The sequence below is a fragment of the Meles meles genome, chromosome 19, assembly GCF_922984935.1.
Source record: "Meles meles chromosome 19, mMelMel3.1 paternal haplotype, whole genome shotgun sequence".
Classification (NCBI taxonomy): domain Eukaryota; kingdom Metazoa; phylum Chordata; class Mammalia; order Carnivora; family Mustelidae; genus Meles; species Meles meles.
Window position 1 is genome coordinate 35,386,315 of NC_060084.1, and position 20,680 is coordinate 35,406,994.

At 34.9% G+C, this 20,680-nt stretch overlaps 1 protein-coding gene across 1 annotated transcript in view; it reads left to right on the plus strand.

Annotated features, from left to right (window-relative positions):
- ITFG1 (integrin alpha FG-GAP repeat containing 1) overlaps positions 1-20,680 on the plus strand; it is a 286,746-nt gene that overhangs the window by 125,581 nt on the left and 140,485 nt on the right. The window contains exons 9-10 of the mRNA XM_045989066.1: positions 17,629-17,723; positions 20,129-20,301. Of these exons, the coding sequence (XP_045845022.1) occupies positions 17,629-17,723; positions 20,129-20,301 (268 nt within the window). The remainder of the gene's footprint in view (positions 1-17,628; positions 17,724-20,128; positions 20,302-20,680) is intronic.

A 20,680-nucleotide genomic window follows, 5' to 3' on the forward strand; every position in this document is an offset into this window, starting at 1 on the left:
TCTCTTGAGGTAACCCTATGTTGGCCTATATTGGCTATAAACATCCCTCTTACAACTACTTTTTCTGAGTCCAAAAGACTTTGGACCATTGTATTTTTATTTTCATTCGTCTCCAGGTATTTTTTTATTTCCTCTTTGATTTCATCTTTGACCCATTCACCGTTTAATAGCATGTTATTTAACCTCCATGTGTTTGTGTTTTTTCTACATTTTTTCTTATGATTGATTTCTAGTTTAATACCATCATGGTCAGAAAAGATGCTTCATATTATTTCATTCTTAAATTTATTGAAAGTTGTTTTGCGGTCTAATGTGATCTATCCTGGAGAATGTTCCATTTGCACTTTAAAAAATGAGTATTGTGTTGGTTTTGGATGGAGTGTTCTATTTATATACCTGTGAGATCCATCTAGCCTAATGTATCATTCAAAGCCACTGTTTCCTTGTTGATTTTCTGTCTGTCTGGATGATGTATCCATTGATGTATATGGAGTGTTAGAATCTCCTATTATTATTGCATTACTGTCATTTTCTCCCTTTAGCTCAGTTAGCTTTTGCTTTATGTCGTTAGGTGCTCCAGTTTGGGGCACATAAGCCTTGTAATGTTCTATCCTTTTGTTGGATTGTTCCCTTTATCATTATGTAGTGCCCTTTGTCTCTTGCTACTGTCTTTGTTTTAAAGTCTGTTTTGTCTGATATAATATTGTTGCCCTGGCTCTTTTTTTTTTTTTAATTCCATTTGTGTAGAATATCTTTTTCTGTCCCTTTTTCAGTTTCTGTGTGTCTAGGACTGAAGTGAGTCTAGTGTAGGCAATACAAGCTGCAAGTTTGAAAACAATGGTATATTTTATGATAAATGGCAGCAGCACAGGATAGGAATGTAGTACATTGTAAGTAAGACACTTTGAAATTAAGCTCAAACCTATTAAAAGTGATTGAAGACTTATAAAGTATAATTTGTATTTTATCTTAAATCTATTACAATCACTTATAGCAGAATTATTTTGCTATTAAAGATTTGTCTTGGGCTTCTGATTTACATAGATCTAGATTCAAATTTCAGTTCTTGGTAAGTTATTCAAACTCTTTATAACCAACTATTTACTCATTATAATATGGAATTAAAACTAAATTTGTAAGAATCATAAATAAAATGATATTTTAGTTGCTTTAGTGCATTGCACATGATTCATACTAAATGTGAGCTGCAATAATAATGATATTTTAGACTATTTACTTATAGTTTAATATCCTTTTTATTCAATATGTTCTCCAGAAGATTCAAGAGAGGAATTCTTAGTACAAAATCATTCTTTAAAGCCTTTCTCTTTTCTCCTCTGCTGCTCCTAGAATATTTACCTAAGGTTTTACTTCCTATTCACTGCCCCATATTTCTGAAACCATAGATAGTACATAGATCTTACTTCCTTCATATTTCTTTAAACTATCCTTTTAAGTAGATACATTTTATTTAACTCATCTCTCTCCTAGCTTACTGAAAGATTACTGATCTTCCAACTCTATTCTTGTGCCTCTCCGAACCATTCTCCATCCTGTAGTGCTACTTCTACAAAAAATAAATCTGAAATCCTTATGTAAATAAAATAATTTTTATTTATTTATTTGTTTGTTTGTTTATGAGAGAGAGAGAGAAAATGCACAAGCAGGGAGTGAGGGGTTAGAGGAAGAGGGAGAAAGAGAATCTCAAACAGGTTCCACACTGGGCCTGGAGCCTGACACAGGGCTTGATATCACAACCCTGAGATCATGACCTCAGCCAAAATCAAGAGTCAGATGTTTAACTGGTTGATCGTCCCAGGTGTTCCAAAATGAATAAATTTTATAAAATAGAATAAATAAAAGTAAAGTCCTTAAACAGTGCCCTTAGAGTAAGGTCCAGTGTTCACTGTAGCATACCAGGCTCTTTTAGGTCTGATTTCTCTTGACTTAACTGCAGGAAAACTTAACTAACACACTGATCTATTTACAGTTCCCCAACTATATCATACTCCTTTTCCTATTTCATTTCCAAGTCTTTGTATATGGGCTTTCCTTTGCCAGGAATCCCCTTCCTCCTCTTTTACCTTCCTAATCCCTACTCACTTTTCAGGTCCTAATAATCATTCTCAACAAACCAGTCACCGTACCTGACACCTAATAGACTCTCTAAAAGTGTTTGTTGGATTGATAAGGTGATGATGATAAGGTGATGATGATGGAGTTTCAAGTTAGAGTGACTTGCCAATTCCAGGTTGATCCTGCTGTACCTTCTCTGTTTGAGCACCTTGCAGGTATTTATTTACTTGTGTTTCCCCAACTTCCCCAGGAATATTTTTAGAGACAGAGAATAACTTTCATATTTATATTTCAGTGTCTAGAATAGTGGTTGCCACACAGTAAGCACTTAGTAAATGTTTAATGAATAATTCCTTTGAGAGGAGTCTGCTTAAATTATTTTAAATTTTTAACAATTTGTGGTTTAACCTGCATGCTGTGAAAGCCTACCATTTTAATTACAAGTGTAGAGTTCAGGGAGTTTTAGTAAAGTGTGATACAGTTGTGCAAGCATGACCACAATCCCAGTTTTGGAACTTACATTGACCCACGAGGTTTCCTCATGCCCGTAGGTAGTCTGCACTGATACCCCCAAGCCCCACACAACCGCTAATCTACTTTTGTTTTAATTGGTGGTGAAATATGACTTACAGGGGTGCCTGGGTGGCTCAGTGGGTTAAAGCCTCTGCCTTCGGCTCAGGTCATGATCCCGGGGTGCTGAGGTTGAGCCCCACATTGGGCTCTCTGCTCAGTGGGGATCCTTCCTTCTCTCTCTCTGCCTGCCTCTCTGCCTATTTGTGATCTCTGTCAAATAAATAAATAAAATCTTTAAAAAAATACATGACTTACAAATTTTTTTTTATTCTGTCTGCTGCATTTTCATTTTGGTGATGGTTTCCTTTGGTATACAGAAGCTTCTTAATTTGATGTAGTCCCACTTGCTTATTTCTGCTTTTGTTGCCTATTGTTGTTATTATTATTTATTGTTGGTGTATAGAAAACAGCCGGTTTTTCTGAGTTGATCTTGTGCCCTGCGGTTTCCTTAAATTCATTCATTGTTATATACAATAGTTTCCTTGTGGATATTTTTGAGTTTTCTCCATATAGTTTCATATCTAGAAATAGAGATAGTTTTATTTCCTCCTTTTGAATTTGAATACCATTAATTTCTTTTCTTATCTAATTGCTCTGGTTAGACGTTCCAGTACAATGTTGAATACCAGTGGTGAAAGTAGGCATCCTTGTCTTGTTCCTGAACTTAGGGGAAAAGTTTTTACCATTGAGTATGATGTTAGCTCTGGGTTTTCTTAAATGCCCTTTATCAAGTTAAGAAAGTTCCCTTCTATTCAGATTTTTGAGAAAGTTTATCAAGAGTGTTGGATTTTGTAAGACACCTTTTCTGTGTCACATGAGATGATCGTGTGGGTCTTCATTCTCTGTTTTATCACTATGATGTGTTGCCATAACTGATTTTCTTATGTTGTGTCGCTCTTTAAAATTCCTAGCATAAAAAACAATGAATACTGTTACGCTGAAAAAAATAAATTTAAAAGCAAAACAAAACAATCCATTGAGGGTGTAGGAAGAAAACATTAGAATATTTCTATTTATCTTATACCTTTTAAAATTTCATTTAAAAAAAAATTCCTAGCATAAATCCCACTTATTCATGGTGGATAATCATTTTAATACGCTTTTGGATTTTGTTTCTTGGTATTTTGTTGAGGAATTCTGCAACACTAATCATAAAAAGTATTGATCTGTAACATTCTTTTGATGTCTTTATCTGACTTTGATACCAGGGTACTTCTGGCCTCATACAGTGAACTTGAAAGTGTTCCCTCTCCTTTTATTGTTTTGAAGAGTTTTGAGAATTTGGTGTTGATTCTGTAAATATTAGTAAAATTCACCAGAGAATCTATCTGCTTTGATTTTTTTTTTTTACTTGAAAAGTTTTTGATTAATAATTCAGTCTCTACTTATTATAGGTTTGATGAGATTTTCTATTTGTCCTTGAGTCAGTTTAGGTAATTTGTGCATTTCTCAGAATTTGTTCATCTAGATTATCAGATTTTGTTCAAACTGTTTTCTTATATTGCTTCTTCTCTGAAGACAGAAGCAGTGTACTCACTTCCATATCTGATTTTATTTAAAATAAAAGGATTAATAATTAGGAAAATATGTGACTTAAACACCAGTGCTATGAGGGCTCTTTATACCTCTTATTAGGTAGATTATTTTACTTTTAATAATGCCAAGGACATATTTAGACATCACAATTACTATAGAATTCATTGTTTAGTTCACTTTGCTTATGAACTTAGCAACTTTATAAGTTTGATTTCCTATTTCTCCTTCGAAAAGGGTGAATAATAAAGATTTTAATCTCGAAAATGAGTATCTCGTGAGAGTAGGTATTATCACTGTTACCAGTGTTTATTTCATCTATGCCCATTCTTCTGACAAGAGGCTCACAGTCAACCAGTGAAACAAAACTCAGTCAGAACCAGAACAAGCCAGCACTGAGACATTCCATGTAGAAGAATCTTTTATTAATATTATAAGGTGGGAAAATGAACTTCTTTAAAGATAGGGAGCCAAGATGTGAAAGCTTGATGTCTTAATAACTTCTTCAGTATTAATAAAGATGCATATTTGGTTGTTCAATAGCTGTCCTAAATAAAATATGGTGCTCAATGGAAATTATAACTACTCCATAGTTGTGAAGGGAATTAAAGATGTTTATCTTCTGAGAAAAGTGCTAATTAGCTCATTGATTATACAACCAAATGACTAAAATCCTCTAAAATATGTTTTTCATGAAAATTTCAAAATTAACCTGACTAGAGTATATTTTCCAAAAAAGAATTTATATTAGTCCATATATTTCTGAAACTTATTCTTTACTAGTACTTCTAAACTACCCATGTCTAATTAAAATATTGCCAGTTATAAAAGAATCTCAAATATGAATCTCAAATAAGAATCCCAAAGATACATTTTTCAGTGAAATATGAGCCTAGGCAGAAGTTGCAAGTAGTTATTATCAATGTTCATTTTAGCAGGAGCCATCTTGGACCTTTTTTGGAGGTAAGACCCTCATTCATTCTCTCCAGAAGAAACAAAATAACCATAGTCCTTCCTTATTTTAGGGGGAGAGATGCCTCTTGTTTTATATAAAACAATAGTCTTTGACATTTTAGTATCAGCATTTTACACCTTTGAGTGTTCATCATATGAACAATACCTATCATTTATTAAGCTTCTGTGTGCCAAGCATTTTGCAAAGGGCAGTGGCTAAGAATAGGGGCTCCAGAGTCAGTCTGCCTGGGTTTTATGTATTCTGGTTCTGCCTCTTACTAACTCACTCTTCATGGGCAAGTTACTTACTTAATCTTGATAACTTTTGTCTTCTTCTGTTAAATGGAGGTAACAATATAGGAAAATACCACAATACGGTTTGTTATGAATATTAAAGGAAATAATATATGTGTAAAATTTATGACTCTTTTGAACATAGTAAACACTCAGTGAATGCTTACTAATGTCATGATTATCGTCATTTAATATTTACAAGGAAGTGTTGAGGTAATGTGCACTTTACAGATAAAAAAAACTAAGGCAAAAAAATGTTAAGTAACTTGCCCAAAGTTGCACTGCTACCAAGTGATACCTAAGTTTTGAACCCAGGTCCTTGTGACACCTGAGCCTATGCTATTAAACTATACTGTGGTCTTTGTGAAAGTGGACTGTGGATGACATTAGTTTTAAAAATTCTATTTATTTATTTATTTATTTGGAAGAGAGCAAGAGCACAAGCAGGGAAAGCAGCAGGCAGAAGAAGAGGGCAAAGCAGGCTTCCTGCTGAGCAGGGAGCCCTATGCAGGGTTTGATCCCAAGACCCTGGGATCATGACCTGAGCCAAAGACAGATGCTTAACTGACTGAGCTACCCAGGCACCCCTGTGCATGGCATTTTATTTCAACATTTTTTTCTGTAAAACAGTACTGTGTAGAAAGCATCTTTTTTTTTTTCTAGATGTATTTAAATTCACTTTAGTTAATATATAGCGTATTACTACTTTCAGCAGTAGAATTAAGTGATTCATCAGTTGTGTATAACATCCAGTGCTCATTACATCAAGTGTCCTCCTTAATGCCCATCACCCAATTACCCCATCCCCTAATTAGCCCCCCTCCATCAACCCTCAGTTTGTTCCCTGTGTTTAGGAGTCTCTTATGGTTTGCCTCCCTCTCTGCCTTTATCTTATTTTATTTTACCCGCTTCCCCTATGATCCTCTGTTTTGTTTCTTAAATTCCACATATGAGTGAAATCATATGGAATTTGTCTTTCTCTGACTGATTTTAGTTAGCATAATGCACTCTAGTTTCATCCACATCCTTGCAAATAGCAAATTCATTCTTTTTGATGGCTAAGTAATATTCCATTATATATATAGCTACCACACCTTCTATATTCCTTTATCAGACCGTGGATATCTGAGCTCTTTCCATATTTGGCCCTTGTGGACAATAGAATAGGTATTGGTTCTTCTTTAAAATGTTTGGTAGAATTCCCCTGAGAAGCCATCTTTCCCTGGACTCTTGTTTATTGGGAGACTTTTGATTACTGATTCAATTTCTTTGCTGGTTATGGGTCTGTTCAGGTTTTCTGTTTCTTCCTGTTTCCTTTTTGGCAGTTTATATGTTTCTAGGAATTTGTCCATTTCCTCCAGATTGCCCAATTTGTTGGCATATAATTGCTCATAATATTCTCTTATGATTGTATTTCTGTGGTGTTGATTGTGCTCTCACCTGTTTTATTAGTGATTGGTAAGTCTGGATAAAGGTTTATCAATCTTTTAAATTCTTTCAATATACCATCTCCTAGTTTCATTGGTCTGTTCTACTGGGGTTTTGTTTTGTTTTGTTTTGTTTTTCTATACCATTGATTTCTGCTCTAGTCCTTATTATTTCCCTTCTTCTACTGGTTTTAGGCTTTCTTGGCTGTTCTTTTTCCAGGTCCTCTAGGTGTAAGGTTGGGATATATATTTGAGACTTGTGTTGCTTCTTGAAGCAAGGCCTGTATTGCTATATATTTGCTTCTTAGGACTGCCTTTGTTGCATCTCAAAGGTTTTGAAATGTATTTTCATGTTCACTTGCTTCCATATTTTTTTTAATTCTTTAATTTCCTGGTTGACCCATTCAATCTTTAATAGGATGGTGTTTAAGCTCCATGTATTTGTGGTCTTTCCAAATTTTTTCTCGTTGTCTTGAAGCTTCATAACATTTTGATCTGAAAATATGCATGGTATGATCTTGATCTTTTTGTACAGGTTGAGTCCTGATTTGTGCCCCAGTATGTGATTTATTCTGGTGAATGTTCCATGTGCATTTGAAAAAAAAGTGTATTCTGCTGTTTTAGGATGGAATGCTCTGAATATATTTGTTAAATCCATCTTCTACTTACATGATCTGTCCTTTGCTGTGAGTGGGGTGTTAATGTCCCCTATTATTGTATTGTATTATTGTATTGTCATCAATGAGTTGCTTTAAGTTAGTTATTGATTGATGTATATGTTCGGCTACTCTCAAGTTAGAGGCATAAGAATTTACAAGTGTCAAAATCTTTTTATGGGTAGACCCCTTTATCATGATATAGTATCCTCCTTCATCGCTTTTTATAGTCTTTGGTTTAAAATCTGGTTTGTCTGATATAAATATGGCTATTCCACCTTTCTTTCTATGTCAATTAGCATGATAAATGCTAATTTATCCATCCCTTGCCTTTCAAACTGGAGATGTCTTTGGGTATAAAATGAGTCTCTCGTAAGGAGCATATAGATAGGTCTTGGTTTTTTATCCATTCTAATGCCCTATGTCTTTTGATTGTAGCATTGAGTCCATTTACATTCAGAGTAATATTTTTTGCAGAGCTGGTTTAGTGGTCATGAACTCCTTTAGTTTTTGCTTGTCTTGGAAACTCTTTGTTTCTCCTATTCTGAATGACAGCCTGGATAGAGTATTCGTGGCTACATATTTTTCCCATATAGTATGTTGACTATATCATTGACACTTTCTTCTAGCCTACTGAGTTTCTGTGGACAGGTCTGCTGCTAACCATATGTGTCCATCTTGTAGGTTAAGGACCTTTTGTCCCTAGCTCCTTTCAGAATTCTCTCTTTATATTTGTATTGCAAGTTTCATTATGATATGCCATGGTGTTGACCTGTTTTTGTTGATTTTTAGGGGAGTTTTCTCTGCCTCTTGGATTTTTATGTCCATATCCTTCCCCAGATTAGGGAAGCTGTCAGCTGTAATTTGTTCAGATAAACTTTCTGCCCCTTTTTCTTGCTCTTCTCCTTCTGGAACTCCTATGATATGAATATTATTTTACTTTATCAAATTGCTGAGTTCCCTGAGTCTATATTCATGATCTAATGGTTTTTCACTCCCTCTCTCTTCTTTTCACTTCATTATTTTCCAAAATTTTATTTTATTTATTTGACAGAAGAGATCACAAGTAGGCAGAGAGGCAGGCAGAGAGAGAGGAGGAAGCAGGCTCCCCGCTGAGCAGAGAGCCTGATGCGGGGCTCGATCCCAGGACCCTGGGATCATGACCCAAGCCGAAGGCAGAGTCTTCAACCCGCTGAGCCACCCAGGCGCCCCTATTTTCCAAAATTTTATCTTCTGTATCACCTGTTCTCTCCTCCACTACTTCAGTCCTCCTTGTGATTATATCCAGTTTTGCATCTCAGATATATCATTTTTATTTCAGCCTGTCTAGTTTTTAGGTCTTTTATATTTGCAGCAAGAGTCTCTCTGATGTCTTCTATGCTTTTTTCAAGTCCAGCTAGTATTCTTAAGACCGTTGTTCTAAATCTTTGTTGAGGTATGTGCTTATATCTGTTTTGTGCAAGTGCCTGGCATTGATACCCTCTGACCTTTCTTCTGGGGAGAATTCCTCTATAATTGTTATTTGGGCTAAGTTTCTGTCTCATGTGTGTTATGGAAGCTTGTTATGTTTCCTGCACCTCAGAGTACTGCTATATTTAAAAGAAGATTTACACTGTCCAGGGCCTGGACATTCAGGAAATGTTTCTGATGCTATGCTCTGTGTACTCTACTGTTGTGTTTTGTCTGCTATTTCCCACAGGTCAGTCCTCTACAGAGTTCCTCCTTGCTTGTAGTGAGGAGTGTTTGGACCTTTATGCAGGTGTTCTTTGATCTGTTTGTTAGAATAAGCCCAGGTCGGGGGAGCCTGATCCAAAACAAAGAGTAAGGAAAAAGGAATGAAAAAAATACAAAGTCAAAAAACTGTAAGCCTGATTCCAAAGGTGGCCGGGGGGCAGGGGGTGAGAGAAAAGAAAAACAGAAGCCTGATCCAAAAAAAGAGACAGAGAGGAAAGTACACAAAAAAGCACACTAACAAAAAGGAAAGCCTGATTCCAAAGGAAAAAGAAAAAAGTATAAGGAAAAAAATTAAAATATAGCCTGGTCTTATTTTCACCAGAACTGAAGAGATGTTTTAAAGCACTAATCAGTAAACTGCATGCAGCACACTGCCTTTGCTGCTCTTCTAGGGGAGAGGTCTACTGTGCTGTCTCAGAGTCACTCCTGCCCCAGTAAAAATGCACTTGCCAAGCACAGGAGGTATGGTGTTTGACTTAAGAGGTTCCCACCTCCACTGGCACTGCTCTCTGATGTCCCACTGTGTTGGTGGTAAGGTAAAATGGCGATACCCCACTCTCTCAACCCAGACAAGGACTCTCACCTCCCCCCTCCCACCCTCCCTGCTATTCAGGAAGCCCTCACAGAAAAGCAGGGCTGTCTAAAACCACAAATCTCCTGGGTTTTATCTTTGTCACAGCTGGGATTTGAAATTCCAAATCTTAAAGGAGTCAGCACAGCACTGACGCACTTGCTCCTCAGGAATAAAGTTTTGCTGCACTGTGACTAGTGATCTTTGTCCCAAAAAAACCACCCCACGCCTGCTCAGTGCATGGAATCTATGGTGTGGCACCAGGAAAAGCAGTGTCCTGGTTTTCCACCCTCTCTTGAGCACCTTTGTGCGCTGCTTATGAAAGGCCACATGTTGGCACCTACAGGGTCTTTTGTACTTGAAGAAGCAATGTACCCTTTTCCACTTGTATCCCAGGAAGGGGAACAATCCCTCACAGTGCAACCCAAGAGGTCCCTACACAAGTTTATATGCACTCTTGGACCAGAGCCCTCCTTTTCCCCAGGAGTGTGAACCAAACCTCTGGTGAAAGTCTCATACTTCCAAAACCTCAGAGATTGAACTCCACATACTCTGCAAAAATATACTCAGTTGTCCTGGCTCCCCAGTCTGTGGTCTGGAGAGGTTTTCTTCCTATGTGAACCCAATACCACACTCTCTCAACCCCTTTCTCTTTCTCTACCTTTCCCTCCCCTCTGCCACATCCAGTTTTTCTCCCCACCATTTCACTTCCATGCACCTCCCACCTAGCACACTGTCTCCCTCCAACTGTGGAGATCCTTCTTCCAATCCTCAGATCAATTTGCTGGGTGTTCCAAGTGATCTGACCTCAATGCAGCTGTGTTCAAGGGACAAGGAAAGCCCAGGGTCCGCCTACTTCTCCACCATCTTAACTCCTATGGATTGCATTTTAGAATGTCATGGAATCTAATCTTTTCATTTTACAGTTGAAAAAACTGAGTTGGCCAAGTACCTTAGTAACTAAATAATCTTAAAAGCAAAATCTTTCCGATTCTTAATCCACTGTCTTTTCTGCTACACCCAAACATGTATGCATATTCCAAGAATTCTTTGGGACAGCTTTCATCATATGCATTTTGATTCTGCTCTCTGAACAAATATAAAATACTAAATTATTACCATTTATTTAAAGTTTTTTGATTATAAATATCTTACTAAATAAACTAATTTTACTTGTACTATCATTGTTTGCTTCCTTATTCTTATCAAAACAAGAGTTTGAGTCATTTGCTGCCTTTTTTGCAAGTGTGGATTTTCATATTTAAATGTATTTTGTTCTTTTGAAGTGAAGGCCTTATTTTGGATGCAGAATTGTATTGACAGGTAAAGACTAGCAGCCACCTTTCCTTCCCCTATGCCACAGACATTAATAAATTTATAAAGCAAGAAATAGGACCTTGTTTCAGCTTCTTGTTTATTTTAGAATTCAGATTACAGGTTGACTTGGCTGATAATTTGTCTTGATAGGTTACTTTATTACTAGAATTAAAGACATGAAAGAAAATTTTAATCACTTTCATTTAAATGAGCTAACCTTAAAATGATCCCCACACACACAATTTCATATTATGTTGGGAGCACTCTGAAATAAATAGAGAAAATAATACTCTAAATATTATTCAACACAATGGAAAATAAGAGAATGTCAAAGTAAGCTAATCACTTATATAACAAATAGAATACACTTTTTTCTACTATGTTGCCAACATGGTTTTAAATAATACATGGTTTGATATTTAAAGATATATTCAAAATGCTTTAATGCATTATTAATAGGAATATTTCTTCTCATTTTAAATGATACATGAACATGATGTAAAAATTTTACTACACCCATACATAATTAAGTAAATGTACAGTGTTCATTTTTGGTAACAAAACATAAAAGAATTATAATTTCACAGCATATTTGATAATACAAAATAATAGGTACAGAGTTGTAGATTTAATCATAAGAATCTTAAAAATAATGTTGATCTTCCCTCCCTATACCCTCCTCCTAGTTTCAGATGTAAAATAAACAAGACCATTACCATGCAGAATGTTTAGGAGACATTTCCACTATTGTGTTCCCACTGGTGACTGGGCAGTAATTAGGCCTCTTTATCCTATTACATCTTTCTCACCAAAGCAGTTGGTTTTTACCTCTGTACATATAATAGAGCAAGGAAAACTCAGAAGAGAAAGTGGAATATGCTATGACTTTTATAAAATTTTTAGTAAGGAAAAAAAACTACTAAGACATAGTTGTCAGAGAACCAGTATATTCAGCAAAACAGAAAGCATCAGAAGATGAGTATCCTGGAGACATTAAAGCCTAATAGATGTTTAGGTATTGAAATGACAAAAACTATTTTATCATCAATAAAAACAAGTAATAGAGTTGACAGGAGAAATCTGTCATGAAAGTCCTATTTCATGACTATCTACTCACAAAGCCTAAACATATTAAAGCAGATGTGATTCACTTTGTTTATTTTTGGTCCTACCTCATGCTTTCCAGCATTGCCATGTCTGATAGTGACCAGCAGCATCTTAAAAAATTATAATTTTTCTGTTTTGATCATATTCATATTCTTTGACAATATATGTTTCTTATTGGTGAAATTGTTAAGGCCCTGGCACTTTGGAGGCTCATCTTTAATCACATAACTATATTAATACTGTGTTTATATGAACACAATTAAAAATCAACCTGTATGGGGCGCCTGGGTGGCTCAGTGGTTTAAGCCTCTGCCTTCGGCTCAGGTCTTGATCCCGGGGTCCTGGGATCGAGCCCCGCATCGGGCTCTCTGCTTGGCGGGGAGCCTGCTTCCTCCTCTCTCTCTCTCTCTCTCTGCCTGCCTCTCTGCCTACTTGTGATCTCGTCTCTGTCAAATAAATAAATAAAATCTTAAAAATAAAAAAAAAATCAACCTGTATGTTATTCAACATCTGAAACAAAATTAAGTAAACTGAAGTATGTATTCGTGTTCTGTCATTTTGTCATTTAAAAATGAATATTTTATTAAAAAAAAAATTTGGAAGGGGAGGCGAACCATAAGAGACTATGGACTCTGAAAAACAACCTGAGGGTTTTGAAGGGTCAGGGGTGGGAGGTTGGGGGAACAGGTGGTGGGTAATGGGGAGGGCACGTTTTGCATGGAGCACTGGGTGTTGTGCAAAAAGAATGAATACTGTTACGCTGAAAAAATAAATAAAATGGAAAAAAAAAAGAAAAAAAAATAAATAAAATGGGAAAAAAATGAATATTTTAAAGAAATTAACTTACATTTCACATGTTAATTTTATAATATGTTGTTCATTTTTCCTCATTTTTTAAAAATAATATAGCAGCGGTCTCCCATTGTCATACTCTGGTTTATGAACTTTTTTTAAAAAGCTGAAGAAATTAAATATTTTCATTCATGCCCTTTTTAAAATTTATTTCACCATTTATTTATTTTTTTTAAAGATTTTATTTATTTATTTGACAGAGAGAGAGAGATCACAAGCAGGCAGAGAGGCAGGCAGAGAGAGGAAGGGAAGTAGGCTCCCCGCCGAGCAGAGAGCCAGATGCGGGGCTTGATCCCAGGACCCTGAGATCATGTCCTGAGCCAAAGGCAGTGGCCCAACCCACTGAGCCACCCAGGCGTCCCTCACCATTTATTTTTAAAGTCTGAATTTTATTTTCTTAGAAAGCCTAATCTGGCTATTGTAATAGGTTTTGTTTAAGAATCGAATTATTTCTGTATCAATAATTTCAGTATGTTAATGATGTGTTCTGAAAAATATAGAGTGATATATTTCATATATTACAATGGAAATAAGGAAATGCATTTTCAGTAAATGGTTTTTTATTTTAGCATGTGTATTTCCAGTTTTATATGAATCACAAAAAATGTAATTTAATATGTGAATACATTATCTGTCATATGTCTCACATGCCTGTTGACAACTGTGATGGGGAAGATGTTACTTCTACTTAAATTCTGGGTCTTTTAGCAAAAAATTCAGTTTTAAAGGCCCTGTACAGAAATTTTCAGCCTTGTGTTGCCCATGTTAAAAGTTATATCCTTGAATTCTATTTAGAACTTTCTAACATTAATTAGTTGTATGACTTGTGATATTTATATCTTGCTCATGCTATAGCCATCCATGAGTAAATTTTCCACATGGTGGAAGAGTCATTTTGACTTATACCCCATTTAAGCTGTCATGACTTGCTCTACTCTGTAATTCAGAAATTACTGATTTGTTTTTGTTATTGAACTCAAGAGTTCCAGGTTATAGATCTAAATACTCTATCATTCTACTTATATTTTTTTCTCCATCTATGGAGTAACATTCATCAAATCCTAAATTGTTACTTTAATTTTCCATGACCAAATGTTTCAGTGTTTCCTACTATAAGCATTAAGTGTGTCCTGGAAGTGAGAACTCTAATGAAAAATCAGTGTGTCCTTCTAGAAGTTACTTGCCTTTTTTTAATCTGTTGCCTCCTTCTAAGCACAGTATACCACTGTCCTAAGTACACACAACATACCATAGTGATAAAGGATGTATAGAGAGATAATGTACTCCATTATGGTTATTTACTGTTTTACAGTAAATATTTTCCATATTCTTTCCCCCACATATAATCCTCTCTATGACCCTCTGCAGTAGCTAAATTATGTTCCTTTTGATCATTTTACAGATAAAGAAAAATAATACAGAGATAATGAGTTTCGTGAAAACTAGATCATTCAGTAGGTGGTATGGAATAACTGGATAAAAAAGTGCAGTAGAATCATAACTCATAGCTAAAGCCAGAATAAATTCCAAGTGAATCAAAGATCTAAAAGCAAAAATAATGTTCCCAAGTCTATGAATTTCAGAGTTCTTTTAACTTATAAGGAAAACCTAGATGCTATAAAAAAAAATTAATAAATCACAGACAAAAGAATAGTTTTCTTAATATAGAATGACTCCTGCAAATTGGCAGGAAAAAGACCAACAACATTTTAATAAGAAAAATTTAATTTTTCTTAAAAATTTTAAATTTTCTTTTAAATTTTCTTTCTTTTCTTTTAAATTTTTCTTAAAATTTTTAATTTTTAATAAAAATTAAAACCACAATGAAATATCATTTTCACTTACCAGAGTGGCAAAAATCAGAGTATTTGTTAATTCATTTATTGATACAACCTCTCTGATGAAAATGCTCAAATTATAGTCCGAAGTATAGACCTAGGGTTGGGAACTTCTGCAGTTCTTTCAGGGTGTCCATAAGGTCAAAACTATCTGTGTGATCATATTTAGATCCAGTTGGCCTTTTTCACATTGTTGACATCAGTTCCGATAAACTAAATGCAATAGTGAGTAAAGTTGCATGCCATTTAGTACAAACTAAAGCAGTAGCACCACATTTTATTAGCATGCATTGTATTCTTCACTATTATACACTCATAGTGTATCTGTCATGACTTGTCATGTCATGACTTGTTCTACTCAACTAGTATTCATTTAAGCAAACTCTCTAAGAAATAATGTGACTATGAAGAAGTCATGCTGATGGAAGGACCAGTCTCTGAACTTGGACACATTCCTTAAAGAAGACCCAGGAATTAATAACTTTATACTTAAAATTTCCTTTGGGTGTGAAGTTGGACTCTCAGAAAGCTTTTTTATTACTTCCCCTAAATACCAAAAAGTAACACTGACGCCACAAGGAAGACATTCTCTGATAAAGGTCTCCATGTCTATGACCATATCTAAAATATTGCTGATAATTTATACTAAAAGGTATGATTAGGAATTATCACAAGTTTGTTGTATGTTTATTAGATGGCTATTTGCCAGCATTAAATATCAGCCAAGTCATAGTTGAAATACTTGTAGGAAATAGGAAGCTACTTGGAAGAAAGGAAGTAGGAAAAAATAAAAGTGTAAATCAGAATCTAACCTGAGTATTTTGCCATCGGGTAAAAATGAAGGGCAGAGACTTAGTAATGGTCTTCTAATTGGTCCCCCCATTAATTTGGAATAAAATGGCTTGGCTTTTAATGAAGAGTGTGATATTCCTAGATCCTGCTTATAAATCATATTTTGCATTTAATTCATTCTTACCTGGCTAGCTATTTTTTTTATTTATCTTTAACTATGATATATGTTATGCCTTTGAAAAGCCTTTTCCTTTCCAAGTATTCCTGCCTAGAGTTTCATCTCTCTCTCTCAACTTCTTCTCAATAGTCCAAATCTATATACTGTCAAATTACAGATGTTCTCCATACTTTCATTAATTCAGCTATTTAATGTTTTACTCCTCTGTGTAGGGTTCATTATCACTAATGATATTAATTGTAAGGGTCATAAGTAACTAAACCATGAAATTAAATTTAAAAAGTTTATTTTTCACTATGCTGCACCTTTTATTTTTCCTTGCTGCGATAAACTTCCATTGACTAGATTTTCAGCCCACTCAGCCTAAAATTATTTTTTCCCTTTTGAATATATTACTGAAGATATGATAGGCTTGTTAAAATTTTATATTTCCTTAATATATAAGCCTACACATGAAAGAGTATTTCTCTATAGCTAATCTTTACTATCTCCTTCAAACTGAAGGCACTTGTCTCAGACATACATTATATGTTAAACCGTATAGCAAATGAGTGAATGAAACAACACAAAATTTAAAATCTAAATGACTATTCAACTATGCATGTCACTGTAGCGGGTTAACTCTAGGACATCAAATCTTAACCTTATCAGGTAAGGGGTAGTAGGCAGCAGAGACCATTCGAGGAATTGATTCCAGGTTCTCCAGTAACCTTTTCTGAAGGTCTTTGCAAAACATTGTGTATTTTTGTGGGTTTTTTTTTTTTTTTAGGATTTTATTTATTTATTTATTTGAGAGAAGGAGAGAGAATAGGAGTGGGGGTGGGGAGCTCAGTGGGACAAAAATCCAAGACCCAGGGATTCCTGGGTGGCTCAGTTGGTTAGGCCACTGCCTTTGGCTCAGGTCATGATCCCAGGGTCCTGGGATGGAGTTCTGCATCGGGCTCCTTGCTGGGCAGGGAGCCTGCTTCTCTCTCTGCCTCCACCTGCCGCTCTGCCTGCTTGTGTTCTCCCTCTCTCTCCCTCTCTGACAAATAAATAAATAAATAAAATCTTTAACCAAAAATAAAATAATCCAAGACCCCGAGATCATGACCTGAACCAAAATCAGACGCTTAACCAACTGAGCAACCCAAGCACCCCCATCATGCACCCTTTCAAAATCTAGTCAGCTGGAAATGACATCTGTATTTTCTTCATTTGCCTTTTTATTGGTAAAAATTTATTGATGCCTTTTAAAAGCCAGGGTGCTGAGAGCTTTAGAACTCTTGAAGTTCATACTATGTAAAAGATACTTAAGAGCATGTGTGAAGATAAATTCTATGTAAAAACACATTTAACATAAGCCATATAATAATGAGTTACTATTAATGCTTGTTTTTCTCCTGCAGCAGCAATGAATATTATGTAAATAAGTCAAAAGCCACGTTATTTAAAACTGATGATTTTAACATTAAAGCCTGAAATGGGTTTTTTTTTCCCCAACATTGGATAAATAATTTAACTACAGAAAAGTGAGCAATTTAAAACAAGACACAATCCAGGTAATAGATGGTAAGGGCCAGAGTAATTGTTTTAATTGAATCACATTTATAACAAAGTCATACTTCAATTTCTTTCATTTATCCAGATTGATGCAGACTTTGAACAAATAGGAAATGTAATCTGCCATACAAGAACACTTTATTTTGTAGCTGTTAATGGACTCTTGAAATTTTTCTTTTGGCAGATGGAGATGGACACATGGATCACTTACTGCCAGGCTGTGAAGATAAAAACTGCCAGAAAAGCATCATTTACTTAGCAAGATCTGGAACGAAACAGGTATATTAGCCTGTTTTTTTAATGTCAATACAGTTACCTTCTTAAAGAAAATCTTCAGAGATTAGAAAAAGTATCTGAATAATCAGAACACAATGAAACCCTATATAAATTATTGATTTCCTCATTTTAATTTAATAAAATGAATTTGAATATTTTTGTGTTTATTTATTGAGAGGGAAGGCACTGTTATAATCATTTCTGGTGAAGAAGACCAATCTTAGTCCTGTAATTAAATGACCCATTAGCATTTTATAGGCCAGGAATATTGTAAAATGCACTGTAACTATAACAAAAGGTTATGGAAGAACATCACATCTATTGTCAAGGCTAATCTTATCTTTATTTGTGCTAACTAGATCCATCTCATTCTCTCAAGCTAACTTTTTACCTGTAGCTTGTGGATAAACAGTTTAGAATCCAATGGTCATAGCAGATTACTGTGGCAATGATAGGTTGTAACATTGAGAATTTTTCCTTATTGTTAGTACTACCAGAGAAAGCCAGTATTATTATAGTACTGGAATTTATCAGTTTTGTTATCTATCTTAGGGTAAGAAATTATTGCCCTTACAGGAAACCACATTTTATAGTAAAACACTAAAGAAAAATCTTCATACAATTAATAGTCTAAAAACATTTAGCTTCTGTACCTATAAATTTTATTATCTTAAGTTTTTTTAAGTTTTTAATCACGGAAAACATGAGGTCAAATAACACCTAATCATGTTTCATAGGTATAAGTAAACATAGTAATTATAGCCCGGCTTCAAGCAACAGACAACTATAAGAATATTTTCAAATTGTACAGTCATCTCTTTCAAGGAAGATAAATTTCACAGTTCTTCGGTGACTGTTAAGGATGTCATATTAATAAAAATCTTTTTACTTTTTAGACCTTAATACATTTACCTTAATAAGAACACTTTATCCTCACTAATAAACTGTCAACCTTTTCAGAAGTTTGTGATAACAGCATTTTGTGAAATTTCCCATCTTCTTCCAAAACAAAACCAACTATTTTTTTCAAAGTCAAGTAAATCATTAAAACATTTTGATGATAAATAATATTTTTTTGCTCTTAAGAAAGATTGAAAATTAATCTAAGATGTAAATGAGGTTTTTTTTAAACAGCTTATTTCCTATAAATATGTATTTATTGTTAGCTGTTTTTTCTCTTTTTCCTTGGCAAGTTATGCTTTCTTTGGAAAACCTAGAATATGTTTGGGGTGCCCAATGTACTAATCCCTTTTCAAGAAACCATTTTTAATATCGTTTGACTTGAAGCCATATAGAGTCACCTGCTTAAAAGAAACCTGTTTAGCCTGCTGTCATTTCAGGCCAGCTGCGCTGGTTTGAACATCTCTAGGGTGTGTGCCAGTATCCATACTTTTAACTAATTCTAGGCATATTTGTAATTTTAATGGTATGATTTCCTCTCTTCAGATTTTTACTTTTTCTTTTACTTTATTAGCTTGAGTAGATTAGGGTACTCAAAAGAGAAATGGATTTCCAAAAGCTCTTTTTGAAATCAACTTTATTCTCTCTGTTCTCTTCATTATAATCAATATAAAAATAAAGAACTTACTAAAAGTAGATTCCAGCTGTTTTGGTGACAAAGCTCAACCCCCTGGACAGGCAGAGCTTCTTCAATGCTGGTGTTGTCAGGGAACCTCAGAACTCTTGGCTCTGAAGATGTTGACTGAAGTCATCATCATGTATAAAAGGCAAAACAGGGGAACAGGGAGATTCTGTCATCTTCTTTCTTCCTAAGCTGATCCTTCTGAAAGGACATCAGTACTAGATGATATTACAGTTTGCTCTCATTTAAAAAAAGTACTCATTTGCTGGGGCCTACATGGCTTAGTCAGATCAGCGTCCAACTCTTGGTTTCCACTAAAGTTATCACCTCAGGATCTTGAGATCAAGCCCCCTGCTGGGCTTCATTCTCAGGGGGAGTCTCATTGAGATTCTCTCTCTCCTTTTCCCTCTGTCCTTCCCCCTTATTCTTTCTCTCTCTCTCTAAAATAGGTAAATAAATCTTTAAAAAATATTCTTGAAATTACATTTCCACTCAACACAGCTTTAAAATGGGGAGATTCAACTATAGGAATCAACATCAGTTCAAACCTAAGATTCTGTGATTTTGTGAAAAATTTTCAAAGGCTCTATTGTACCAGTTCAAGGGAAAATGACTACTGATGAAATTTAAATGGGACTTTATTTTCTCTAGAGTATCAATTATCTGTTCGTCAAAGTAAATTATAATATCCTTAGATTGTAGAGATAAAGAAGTTTAAGTAAGATGATGCTTATGAAGACTTTTAATAGATTGTTTGTTTTGCAAATGGTGAATTTTTTTTTCTAAAGTAACTGTAAAATCGAATCTTTCTCCTCTTATTCCATAGTGGGTTCCAGTCCTACAGGAGTTCAGCAACAAGGGCACACTCTGGGGTTTTGTGCCATTTGTGCATGAACAACAACCAACTGAAATACCACTTCCAATTACCCTTCATATTGGAGACTACAACATGGATGGCTATCCAGATGCACTTGCCATACTGAAGAATACATCTGGAAGGTATGGAAATTAAGTCAAGTGAGAAATATTTGTAGAAATTCTTTGATTTGATACTTTGTTAACTGAATAGCACCTAAATATAGTAGAGTACCTTAAATAAGGAACATGATAAGTTTGGTTCCTAATTGTTTATGTTGAAACTAAACTTCCAGTGGCTTAGAATACCTCTTCTTTTCCACAAATGTATTTTCTGTAGAACAGAAACAAAAATTTGAAAAACGTTTTTCATTCAAAAACAGTTTATTTTTAAAAGGCCAAAATTTTTTTCCTTAAAAAGAGTACAATTTAATATTCAATTCAATAAATATTAGCTGAGCATTTTTTATGTGTAATTACACACGATCCCTATAGTCAGGAAGCTTCCATTCTGGAGATAGAG